The following is a 12,787-nucleotide window of genomic DNA, read 5'->3' as shown; positions in this document are numbered from 1 at the left end:
CGAGGAAAGGTGGGGAAGGCATTCCCCGGGTCACAGTTTCCAGGAGGACTGTACATATGAATGTGCTGTTCCCAGTGATTGTTCCTTGGCAATGTCTGCTGCACACAAATGGCTCCAGCTGTCTTTCTTTGCACTGGAATCTGCTTTTCTCTGAATTTTCCAGGAGTCACTTTCAGAAAGCAGCCCCATCGATGGCTTCCAAGTGGATGTAACTGCACTCGCTTCCTATCTAGGTATTTCTGCCAAGCAGAAAATCCACAAACTAATGGCCTTGTGGGGAGATCCCAGGCAGGGTTGGGAGATTGCTCAGTTTGCTGGCCAAGCTGGGAATGTCAGAGGCAGGAAGGCAAAAGGGAAAGGTGGGAATCATTGCAACTCTTAATATATTGGGGAAAGAGTGAACTGGAATACTTTCTTCATGCCAAACCAAATTTTTTGCTCAACAGCAAAAGAAAGAGTTGCATTTTGCATTTAGTTAAGAAACGCAAAGGGCTTAAATTCCCCAAAGCAAGGCGGCTGCCCAGGAAGGGCACTGCCTGTCCATACAGAGCAGGGGTTGCTCGTACAGGCAACATGGACCCACATTTCCTTCATCCAAGCAGAGTCTTAGCTTCTGGGTGAGAAGAAAGAGGGAGATGGCCTCTCCTCTTTCTCCTCCTTCCAGAAATTCTTGTCCTATTTTGCAGAAACTTTGACCAGTTTGACCCAGATCCGTGAGTACTTTGGGGTCAGACAACACAGCAACGTGCACTGGTGTGCTCTGTGTGTTGATGCTCCTGCTGAGCCCCTTCCTCTTGGAGACCCACACCAGACTTTAGGGCTTTCCATTCTCTTCTCGTGTCAGTTTTGTGAGCTAAGGTCTGCCAAAACCACTGCAGCTGCATCAGTTACTTGAGCTGAAGTCTGTCCAAATGCATGGAGATGCACCAGGTAGACACTTGGGTCCAGCTGAGCACCCCATCCTTATGCCAGGGGTCCAGCCTATATATGCAAACAAATACTTCTGCTCCAGCCAGAGTAGACAGCAGAAGCATCATTATCTCTTTCCACCAGTGAGCCATAGAGCGATGAATCAATTTGCAGGGAACTAAACCCACCTCACTACAAAAAAAAGACGAAGCCTACAGCCTGCAAAGTCTTCCTCCCAATTCACCTTTCTCCCTATCTTTGCACCTTTTCCTACTCAAAGAGAGTTTGAGGCCAAGATATCACTCATTGGAAAATCTGCCAGAGCCTAATACAGCCCTTGGAAGCCTCCCTTCCATGATACAGCTGCAGTTTTCCCCTTTCCATTTCCTTTTTGGAGTGTTAAGTCCTTTGGGCAATGACTATTTGTGGTTCTGGACTACAGCCTTTCCAAAAAAGCTGAGGAATGTGCAGAATTAAATATTCTTGTGTAGCTCTGGGAGCCAAGCACAAGCTGAGCAGTGCAAGAGGGAGGCTGTGCTTTCAAATGAGATACAGCGTCATTCAAACCACCCTGTTGGCCAGCATCTCCATGTATGCAGATGCTCACTGGAACGTCTTATTAAATGTCCCCGCTCAAATGTTAAAGGCTTGTATAAGAGGTGGCTGTCTCTCCTTCATGCCTCCTCTTCAGCTCTGATCCCCTTCAGAAAGAATAAAAACCAGGATTTGGGAAGATTTTGAAGTCCCAGCTGAAAGGTGTTGGCTCAGCTCCACTTCTGGTCTCAAACCCAGTTGGCTCGACAAACGCAACAGCTTAGACGATATCCTACGGGTGCAGTGAAGGGACTGAAGCCACCGAGGAGGCTCTCATGGCCAGTGAGACCAAGCACTGGGCCACCTGGGAATCGCGAGGAGCACAAAGCCACTACTGAATCTCAAGCCCTCTAGACACCTCCTTGCCCAGACAGACATGAACCCCCGTCTTCACCGGCACCCTCACCCACTCCCAGACTTGCCCTACGACACCCCTTGTAGTGCTTTTACCTGGAAGGCTGCAGTGCCTGGACAGCTGCCTGGAGAGTTGGCCTCGTACAACAGGACCTAGAAACAAAGGAGAAGGTCTGGGTCTGGCTCTCCGCTCCACCACGATAGCTTTCTGGTGACCTCTCTTCATGTGAGCACACCGATTTGGGAGGGATGCAAGGAAAGGAAGAGCGCTGTGGTCCATCCTGTGAAAAATGATTTTCAGGAATTTCCCTTGGATGTGCACCATGGGGCCAGCCAGGTTTTACAGTGCATGACACATGGCCTTCTTTTGAAATGTCTCTGGTAGTTACCCTGCTGCCCTCCTCCAGAGCATTTCATGCCTTTTTGAAGTAGAGCGTAAGCTGACACCCCTCCCCCTTCATCCAGGAAAAAGTTGACCAGCTCAAACCCATCTTACTGTTTCAGTTGAAGAGATGCCCTTGCATTAGCAGAAACCGGCAATTTTTTGAAGGGAACTTTTTTTCAAAGATGTCTTGTAGGTGCAGGGACAAGGCAATGGGCCAGTGCATCCCTTCCCCTGAGACGAGGAAGATTTTGGATCAGACCAAGACCCTGGGTTAGGATGTCTCCCTTGGTAGGTACTCTTGAGAGGGTCACAAGCCTCGGCATCACAACCACCATGTCTCTACTCATGCTTTTTCCACCTGGAGGAGCAAAGGAGTTGCACTCTTGCTCCTTGGAGGTTAGCCCCTGGTTTTCCTCCCTGAAAGCCTGAGCTGCAGAAAGGTATAAACAACCTGTTTTCTGCTTGCAGGGGAGGAGGGGAAGGTCTGGAAGACAGCCCCAAATGGTTTATTAATTCATTTGGTTTCATTGCGGAAAAATAGTGGGCTGAAACAAGACATCTCTCCCTCTCTGGTTTTAGCCGGTTGCTATTGAAAAGAAATTTTCCCTAGAAACCCATTAATACAGCGTGGAGAGGCAGGTTAAAATTATACTTAATCTTGAAATATTGTTTGAAAAGGGGAAATTAGAATATTTCATTTAAAAGCTGCAGAAGGAAACATATTATTCACTTGCCAGAAAAAGGTTTTTCAGCACTATTTCCTGTACTTTTTGATGAATTTGCAACTAGTCTTAATTAACCCCAAACCTGTGTTTTTCAGCAAATAAATGGTTCACCTGAGCATGTTTGCAAGGATCCATTTAGGAATTGTAACTGCTTCCGTACGTAGCAAGCAAATTGAAATAATAATTAAAGGCAGAATTAAAAACCGCCTGTGTGCTTCTAATACACAGGGAAAAAAAATCCGTTCGTCTTATGTTAAGTCAACAAACTAGTAGATAATGGAGAACAGTTAATACATTTTCCTGAGGGCTTTTTGATAAAGGCCATCAAAGAGGCTTTTAAGGAAACTCAATAGCCAAAGGGGGGTTGTCTAACTTCCACAGTGTATTAAAAGCTTATTAAGGCAGAGAAAAGAAGAAATGGAATCAAGAGTTCATTCTCAACATATAAATAATATAATAATAGGACGTCCCCGAGAGTCCATCTTAGGATGAAAGCCTTTTATTAACAATGCAAGGGGAAAAGGGCGAACAGTCAAGTGGAAAAATTTTTCAGGCAATAGAAAATCATATCAGCTGGCTGAGGCTAGTATAAGCTGCAAGGGGACCTCGCGAAGGTGTGCTAACGAAGAGCCTGCCAGTGGGTTAAATGAAATGGCAAGCAGTGAAAAGAAATGCACATTCGAAAACGTCACTTGAACTTTTCATACACCTTGGTGGGTTTTAAATCAGCCTTAGTGACTCAGGAGAGAGAGAAAAAAAGATAAGACCCCGGTGTAATGATGAGCAGATGAAGAAACGCTGGCTCAGCAGTCAGAGGCAGCACAGACAGTTGACTGCATCAGGCAAGGGAATAAGAAACCACAAAAAATATAAAAAATACCTTTAGGGAATAGAGTAGTGCTCTAAGTTTATTCCTGGCCACTTCTCCTCAGGACAGACAGACAAGATTAAAGTCTGCCCAAAGATTTTCAGTAAAACTGTGAAAAGCATAAAGGGAGTTTTATGATGAAGAAGGTGAGATCAGGATAGTCAAGGCTAAAGAGGAAAGAAATAAGGAAAAAGCTGATGGGAGCACTGCCACTGCCATAAAAACACATGCTTTTTATGGAAAGCTCCCTTTAAGGAAGTCTGCCTTCCAAAATCAGTTTAGATAAGACCGAACATGAAAAGAGACAGAAACCATGATGCTGCAGGGTATTGGGCATCGCCCACAAGCTGAGGATAAGGAGAAATTCCCCCAGAGCAGGGCTAATGCAAACCAGAGCAGGGGTTTCTTCCACCTTGGTCTGAAATCTCTGTGCCAGGCACTGTCAAAGGCAGGACATGGAGCTGGACACGTGCTCTGCCCACTCCTGCCTGATAAATCCTCTCCTCTGGACCTTGTTTTCTAATGTAATAGTTTGCATTTTCACTCTGCCCATGTATCATTTCTAGATGGGCCAGGGCACCTAATCTCTGTTGGTTTATTCATTATTAGAAAGCTTTTCAGTTTTCCTTTAACATCATTCAGGTCTGATTTGATTACAGAATACGTCCAGTGCCGAGTTCATATTTCTGAGAAAGGAGTGGTAATTAGATGCATGTCATGCAGCCTGAAGAGAGATGGGCAGGAGGAGACGCCTGGGGAAGAGAAAGGGCAGGGGATGGGTAGAAAGGCTCCAGTGTCAGAATTACTGCAAGTAGCCAAACCCTGTGGTCCAGTGTCTCCTGCCTCTGCCCATCCTCAGAGGCAGACCCTCTGCAACATGTCTTTAGAAGGAGCACGGTCAAGGCTGGGATGTTTTTTTACCCCTGTTGTTTGTGGAAGAATTAATCAGAAAATTGCAGCCCACCAGGCTTTAAAGTTGGAGCTAAATCCCTTTAAATCGGTGTCACTGAGCTCCCATCCACCGATTATTTAAATAATAGCTTGATTTTTTTTTATTTGATTTGATTCTAGTCTTCGGAAGAAAAAAAAAGAAAAAAAGCCCTGGATTTTGTTTCAGATCAGATGTAAAATGGCATGAAACATAAAACACAGCTTTGCTGGATTACATCTCCTTGCCAACTATGCACGTAGGTGAGGGCAGGCACTACCCCACATGCAGGGAAAAGCCAGCCTGGTAAACACATGCAGGATCACCAGGAGGAAAGACAAGGGAAGAAGACAAGCCTGTCGCTGTCTCTTCACTGTTAAAACTCTCATCAAGGCTGATTTCAGTCTCGTTGTGGCGGGTGAAGGGCAAAAACGTACTGCTGGCCGTAGAGGGGTACCTTCAGGTGGTCTGGTTTTGGTGGCCCTATGGTGAGCCATAGCTTCTCCTTAGAAATAACGGTCTAGGCGGAGAAAACCACCAGTATTGTGTGAAGACATGAAGGAGAAGGCACCTGGCTCAGAAGCAGGACTCCTGCACTGCTCTTTCCCACCGCGTCCCGTGGGCAGGAAAGGTTGGCTGGGTGGTGGGGCTGCAGAAGCTGCTAGATGGAGGGGACACCACCACTGTCACACGCAGTTCAGCGCTCGCAGACCAGGCTGAGGGTCTTCGGGCTGGAAAGCCAGGACAATCTGGGACCCCTTGAAGAGCTCATGAACAGAGGCAACTCCACAAGCTGTTGAGTTGGATGAGTTCACCGACAGGGACCGAGAGCCTCATTTGGGTGCTTTCAGTTGCCTGCTAGAGTCCTCCACCCTCTGTTTATTATATGGCAAGATGTTTGAATTTAGGTGCTGTGCATATGCCCCCCCTCCCAGCTCATTTCCTGCAGGAAGCCAAAAGAGATGTTAGTTCAGATAGAGCTGTGGGTGGAGGTGCAGGCTAATGAGAGGACATGCTAGGCAGCAGCAGCAGAGGGGTGTGCAGGTAGGCAGTGGCAGAGAAGACGAAGAGAAGGTAATGTAAAACAGCAGAATCAGAGATAAGGCTGAGATGGAAATGAGAGAGCAGCATCCTCTTCTTGGTCACACTCGCAGGGCTCCAGGGTGGTCTAACCCTGCAGGGTGGCAGATGCAGGCAAAGAACATCCCTGTGTTCACCCACGCATCAGTGCTGGGTCTGATGAGAAAGCATTTGCATTTAAACTGCTGGAGCTATTGCTTCTCCTCTGTCAGGACTTATGCATGGCAGGCTATTTATTCCAGGCTACGGCTGGATTCAGTGGCATCCCTTGTTAAAATATTGGTGATGCTTCTTGCCTTGGGACACAAAGATCTGGCCCCTAGTTTTATAGTCAATAATTTCAGGGGTCTGCCCAGGCAGAGGGAGGGGGTGGATGTATTAATCCTCCCTTTCTCAGCTTACAGACGCAGGATCCTAGGGGATCATCTCTGATGGATGTTCGTCTAACCTTAAATCTTCCAGGAAAGAGATACCAGTCCTCCCACAGAGACCTGCCTCACTGGTGCTGCACGTTACTGCTGTAGCTGATAGAAGGCTTTTAGTAATGTCCAACCCAAACTTTTGCTACAGTGAATTAAGTGTTTTCATTCTCAGCCTTTCTCCAGTGACCTTATGGTACAATTGATTACCATCCATTTTATAATTAAACTTTGCCTGGTGATGGTCTGTTTTCTTGTCTTCTACTTTCCAGACTAAACAAACCCTGCTTCTTTAACATTTCCTAATAAGCTATGGTTACTGAATCTCATCTTATTGTTTGTGCTTCTCCTCTGGACTTCCTCCAGTTCATCAACATCTTTCCTAACCCGTTGTCCCAAAGCGAGCAGGGTGTTCCAGTCCCAGTGTCAGGCTGAGAAGAACAACATACCCCACGTCTCCCACGTCTCCGGCTCCTGCAACCACATCACCATCTGACACACAACTTTTTGCAAAGGCCCCCCACCCTTCTGAACTCGCGCCCTTAAGCTCTGGCAAGCCCTCCCAGCTCAGAGCCACCCGTCAGCGTTACGCAGGTGCTGTCTCCTCCATCAGCAGAGTCGTTAATGAAAAATATTGACTATGGCCACTCTGCAGAGAGCGTCCTGCGGTGCCCGCTTACTGTGTTTTCCTGCTCCGATAGTGAACTGGTGATAACTGCTCTGAGACCCATTTAAGAGCTGGCTGTGCATTTGCTTTCCGCTGAATTCATCTAAGCAATGTTTTTCAGAGTACTGCTGCAAAATCTTGCTTAGGAGAAGATCAGTGTATTTTTCCTGTCCCTCTGCGGGAACTTCTTGCTGCCTGCCCACCCCAGTCAGCTATAGCAGGGACTACTTTGGGCAGGAAACCTCAGAACAGCAGCGAGACTGCCGGGGAGAAGTGGTGAAAAGTGAGCAATCAGGGAATATTTGTGTGAATAAGGCTGCAGAGCTGGGGTCACGCTCTTGGGCTCATGGTCTCGGGTTGTCAATTTAGGGTTTTATCCAGCTATTTGCTGTGTGCGCTCCTGAGCTCAGTAGGTTCTCAGCTCAATGCTGGGATGCCTTGGCTGAAATGCCAGCTGCGGGGCTGAAAACAATGTGTTTTCAGCTGGCACACTTAGGAGGCTGATAACCATGGTGAGGAGGAGTATGGAGCAGCACAGGAACAAGGCAAATACCGTACCCTGGACTCAGAGAGAGCACAGCCTGCTCCAGCTTAGGACATGGTTTGTAGTAGCACCCTGGCACAGCTATGGGGCTTCTGGGAATTAAAAATCACACCCAACACCAGGGAGAGGCTGAGGATGCTCTTACTTGCAGCGTGCTGCTCTTTCCCGAGTTAAACTGAGTCCGACAGGTCTCTGGTGAACGGGGAGTGAGGGGGTATTAAAAAATACCTTTATTTTGCAGGAGCTGTATGTCAACAGTCTCCTGTACCCACTGCAGCTTGGGCTGGCTGGACAAAGAGCCACTGGCTCTATTTTTACTAGTACAAACTGCTCAGAGTGGACAGCATCTCATGCACTTAGCTTGTGGCCACAAGTTCTAAAATATCTCTGCCAAATAGTTTTGCAGGCATCTGCACAGCTCCAAACCAATGGTTTTTAATTTGTATGTGTGGTTCAGGATGGCTCCAGGCTGCAGGGGCAGAGAAGGGGAGGGGGTGGTGGCTGCGACTCCTGCCAGATCGCCCTGGGGAGCCGGCCCCCTCTCTGTGCAATTTTGTGTTTAATGTATAAATTTAGCTCAGCTTTGCCTCTTGTGTAATTCAGTTCGGCTGGCAGCAGGCTGGCAGGCTGCCCGTGCGTAGTGAACCATGCACGCCATGCGATGAGAAACACCTTGGGCAGACGACAGGTCTGGAGCAGCCATCCCATCCCATCCCATCCCATCCTCCTTGTTGATGGGCAGGAAGGAACTGGCAATGCAACGGCTCTGCAAGCTTGTTTCCTAAGTGAGGTGAGCGCTGTGGGCTCCCGAAGGGCAGGCGAGGAAGTCCATGTGCTGGGGACATGGGGAAGCAAGACCCTGCTCTGGGTGGGCTGGGGTCTCCAGGGGAGAAGCATCTTCTCCAAGAGAAAAAGGGCTTCTGAGAGGGCCCAGGTCAGGAGAGGTCTGACCTTGAGGTGTGCAGGGGTTTGGGCTGCCATGGGTAAGGAAGATGCTTCCCACCCTGCTCTGGGTTCTTGACACTCACCCCAAAGGGCACTGACAACCCCAAGTCTCCAAGGGGCCATGGGGACTGACCTTCCCATGTGAGTACCAGGGTTGGTGATGGGCACAGAGGAAACCCAGCGTGCTTCTGCTCTCCTCACGACAAAAAGAAATTAAGAAATCCATGAGGACTTACAAATCGCAGACACTTGTGTTTACAGACCAGATCTGAACGCCGGTACCCAAATCCTTGTGCCATCCAGCACAGCTGACCGGAGCCCACCAAGGATCCAGCCACTGGATGCTGCACGGGGCTACGTCAGGTGGACCCAGACCTGCCCACCCAGACCTCAGCTCAAAAGCATTAGTGCCAGCCTCAGCCATACAGAGATTAAAGCTGCAGGTCCAGTCTTGAATCTAAAATCATTTATTCTGGATTATTTTTTTTGGTTTTCCTTCACCCCCCCCGCTGTGTTTTCAAGGTTTTCTCCCCCACCAGCAAGGCTCAGACCCAGTTAGACACAAGGTCCCTGCATCCTCCGCAGCGGGGACGGGCCCCACAAACTCATTTCACAAGTGGCTCACCCACTGACCCCGGGGTCTCCAGATTACCAAGGGCTGAGCTAATGCTGAAAGCTCCCAGACAAGCAGCTTTCTCAGGAAGTGCCGTCCTGGAAAACGCAGCCCGAGAGAAAATAAACTCCCCCGAGCCACAGAAAAAGACCCAAACCTGCAATTTCTTCCTTGCTGCCTGGAAAGGGCTGGGGCTGTGTTTTCCAAAAGGTTAAAACACAGGGTAGGGATGTTATTTTAGTGAACGGCTGAGCCCCTTCAAACCTCTCGTCAAATGGATACGTCCCCGAGTCCTGTTTGTGCAGATGCAGTGCTGGGCTGGGCTCCAGGCCCCGTCCTCCCCCCGCCGGGATGGCTTTGGGCTTTGGAAAAATTATGCACAGGGGGAGTGGAAAAAAGGCTGTTTTGCAGGTGGTGCCGAGTTATTCCAGACAGGGAACGCAAACACAATTGCAAATGAATGGAGTTCCCTCCTCCCCTCTCCAAAAGCTGGTCTGTGCTGGTAATTAAGGCTGGGGATTACTGGTGGGGGGCAATACAGCAGGAGGCTGTGGATTTTGACTCTCTGGGGTGAGGGGATGCTCTGTGGAGGATGGGGTCCTCCATCCCGGTGGGCACCTTCGTTGTGATAGAGCTGGGCTGTTTTCTGAAGCTCCACGGAGCCCCAGGAGCTGATCCAGGGCAGCAAGCCTGCCTGAGGCTGTGCTTCGTCCTTTGCTTGGCTTCGCACAGCTCAGCGTCCCCTTGCTCCAAGCCTCAGCCTTGGTCAGCATCAACCCTTCCCCCTGCAGTCCAGCCTCAGCTGCACCCCAGGGTCCTGGCGTTCACCTATTTTTGACAAATTCCCCTTGAAAAAGACGTCCTCAGTGGCTTTGGCTGGACTTGCCCCATCAGCCACAGACCTGAGGGTACAACTGGTGGGTGCCAGGCTGGGCTGCCAAAAAGGGAGGAAAGTCAAATGTGGAGTCTCTCTAGAAATGTACAGTGATTAATTGCTAACGGCTCAGCCTTGTGAGAAACAGCTTTAAAAGTAAATAATTGCCTGCTCCAGGTACTAAGGCGGGATGAGGAGACCTCGCTGTTTGACAGAGTCATTCAGTAACTGTATGCATGAAGCATCAGGGCTCTGCTTGCTGCCTTGTCTTGTTCAGCAGCTGACAAAGGCATCCATCGGGTCATTAACTCAAATTAGGACCATCTATTATTATTACTACACAGAAAACCTTGCACACAGGTCGCTCCAGCACACCATTATTTTATCGTGTGTAATCAGGCCTCCCACGAGAGAGCTTTGCTCTCTTGGTTTGGTGCTTAATGGCCCTCTTTCAACACCAGGTCACTCTTCTGTTGTGTCCTCCCTGGCACAGAACTAATGATAACGGCTTCATACGGCATTATGTGATTGCCGCAGCCTTTCCGGGTAACCCGGTGCTCATTGGGGAGGTGTTGTCATTGCTGAGCACAAGTGGGGAACCTGAGATAGACCCCAAAGAGCTTCCCCAACCCCACAGAGGGTCTTGGTATGGCACCTCAAACGGGACCCCAGTTCCAAGCTGGGCTGTCCTCCTGAGTTAGCAGGTCCCTCCTGGGTCAGAGGAAGGTTTGTCAAAGGTCCATCACCCATCCTGAGATCCCTTCAGTCTCTTTGCAGCCAGTGATGTGCTTGTTGCTGATCTACATCCCCAAGTCTATATTGAAACGCACGCTGACAAAGAGAGGTCCCTTAGGAAAAGAAGGAGCTTCAGTGTCTCCGGGGGCTCCTTTTGGAGTCCGTGGAGACACATCTGCACCTCTAATGCCTACGAATGCCCCCTGTGTTAGATGTCTAGGTGTCACCTCCAGACAGGCATCTGACCCTATAGCAATGCTCGCTTCTCTTGCTGCACCATCAAAGGTGCTGGGGACAACCAGACTTTGACATCCAAATTGAAGATGGTAAAGTTAGAGCAGATCAATCTACTTGATTCCATGAACTGCTAGCTTCAGGCAAGTAAATAATCACCTCTGGCAACGGGTCTCCTTTGAAGCTGCAACCTCAGCTGTAACCAGACTCCCTACTGATACTGGCCTTGCATCGATAGTCCCCTTCCTGCTGGAGTGTTGATGTGTGGAGAAGGGAGTGACCAAGCTCCTGAGGGACACTGTCTCCTGCTGCTTTCCCACCCCTCCAGGCCAGCTGCCGACTTCCAAGGATGTGCTCCATGCTTTGGCATCGCAGGACCAGAGCTCAGCCTGAGCACACGTGTTAACGCTACAGCTGCTCTTAGCCCCCTCCACGTTTTTAATCCAAGATCTTGCTAATTATCTGAGAGTACACAGAGCTGCTGATCTTATTGTTGGTGGATGTACATCTGCACGGAAGGTTGTAGTGACCACTGCTAGCCGGGGGATGTCTGTAATTTTGGCCATGAGCACATGGGGAAGCGTCCTTTGCCCTGGGTGGGCTGGGGAGCTGTGCGCATCTCTCCTAGAGGAAACCTGCAGCCCCTTCTTGGTGACTTGTACAAAAAATCCTCCTTTCTTCATGTTGCTAAGCTCCCTCCTGCCTTTTTTATCAAAAGATAATTGGGGGTGGGGTGGGGGGATAATTGCTTTTGGTGGAATTTTTAGTGGATTTTTAATGATTAACTACACAAAGAAACTCAAAGTTTCTGGAATAAAAAAGTGGGTAGGTTTGAAGATGGAAGGGAAGGGAAGGGAAGGGAAGGGAAGGGAAGGGAAGGGAAGGGAAGGGAAGGGAAGGGAAGGGAAGGGAAGGGAAGGGAAGGGAAGGGAAGGGAAGGGAAGGGAAGGGAAGGGAAGGGAAGGGAAGGGAAGGGAAGGGAAGGGAAGGGAAGGGAAGGGAAGGGAAGGGAAGGGAAGGGAAGGGAAGGGGCAATCCTGGTGAGAGCTGATGGCAAGTAGATCAAAGCTTTTTAGTTCATGGAGACTTCCAATATTCCTGCATCTGCTGCAGACTCTGCCTGTTCCCTTAAGTCACCTGAAGCCTCCTTATAACCTTGCTTCCAGCAAGACCCAGCATTACAGAGGGCCAGGGCTGGGATTTCTGGACCCCAGTACTGACTGATTAACCTGTGAAACAGGACAGCAGATGTTGGTTAGAGATTGAGTGCCCATGTGCCACGGGAGCCTTCTGGGAACTTCCGAAGCAGCTTCAAACCAGAAGAAGATGCTGCTGCAGGATTCAGCAACTGTGGGGAGCGCAGCCAGAAAGAAAGGGGAGGTGAAGGTCAGCCCTAAGGGGCAGTGGCAGACCCCTGTGCGGGGAGGAGGGCATGCCCAGCCAGAAAACAGTGCTCCCCCAGGAGGAATGAGCACCGCTGGGGTGTCTGCCAGTAAAGCTGAGAACAAGGGAAGGTTTCCTGACTCCTGCCAACTCTGCTCAACGGGAGACGGGGCGGTTTGTCCTTCATTTACATGACACTGACGGATGACCTCAGCTCCTGCAGCAAAGGTCCCTGGTGCCAAGACCTCACCACTCCTGGCAAATACAAATATATCCCATGACAAGGAAACATCTTTGCTTTCTGTTGTCTGCAAGAGCACAGTTTGCTGGAAGGTGGAGTTAGCAACAACACTGAATTGAGGCGGGGGAGAGGGAGGGACACGAGCGTGGAGATATTTGGCATAAGGCAACAAGCCCTTATCATAACCTCGATGTGCTTGGTACGTGTTCAGCTTTCCAGTGTGCTGAGAAGTACTTTCCTGGCCTGTTTTGCTAGTGTGACTTCTAGAAGACTGGGAATCCTTCCAAAC

At 49.4% G+C, this 12,787-nt stretch overlaps 1 protein-coding gene across 2 annotated transcripts in view; it reads right to left on the bottom strand.

Annotated features, from left to right (window-relative positions):
* Nucleotides 1-12,787, bottom strand: part of LOC126050206 (BTB/POZ domain-containing protein KCTD12-like) — a 44,463-nt gene that overhangs the window by 18,977 nt on the left and 12,699 nt on the right. Inside the window, exon 3 of one of the 2 annotated variants that reach the window (XM_049827788.1) lies at nucleotides 1,954-2,010. The exons of the other annotated variant lie outside the window; for it this stretch is intronic. Coding sequence (XP_049683745.1) covers nucleotides 1,954-2,010 — 57 coding nt within the window. The remainder of the gene's footprint in view (nucleotides 1-1,953; nucleotides 2,011-12,787) is intronic. 2 annotated transcript variants of the gene reach the window in all.

Source organism: Accipiter gentilis, chromosome 24, assembly GCF_929443795.1.
Source record: "Accipiter gentilis chromosome 24, bAccGen1.1, whole genome shotgun sequence".
In the NCBI taxonomy this organism is placed as follows: domain Eukaryota; kingdom Metazoa; phylum Chordata; class Aves; order Accipitriformes; family Accipitridae; genus Astur; species Astur gentilis.
The sequence above is the reverse complement of the archived record's forward strand: the minus strand, read 5'-3'. Positions and strand labels throughout refer to the sequence as shown.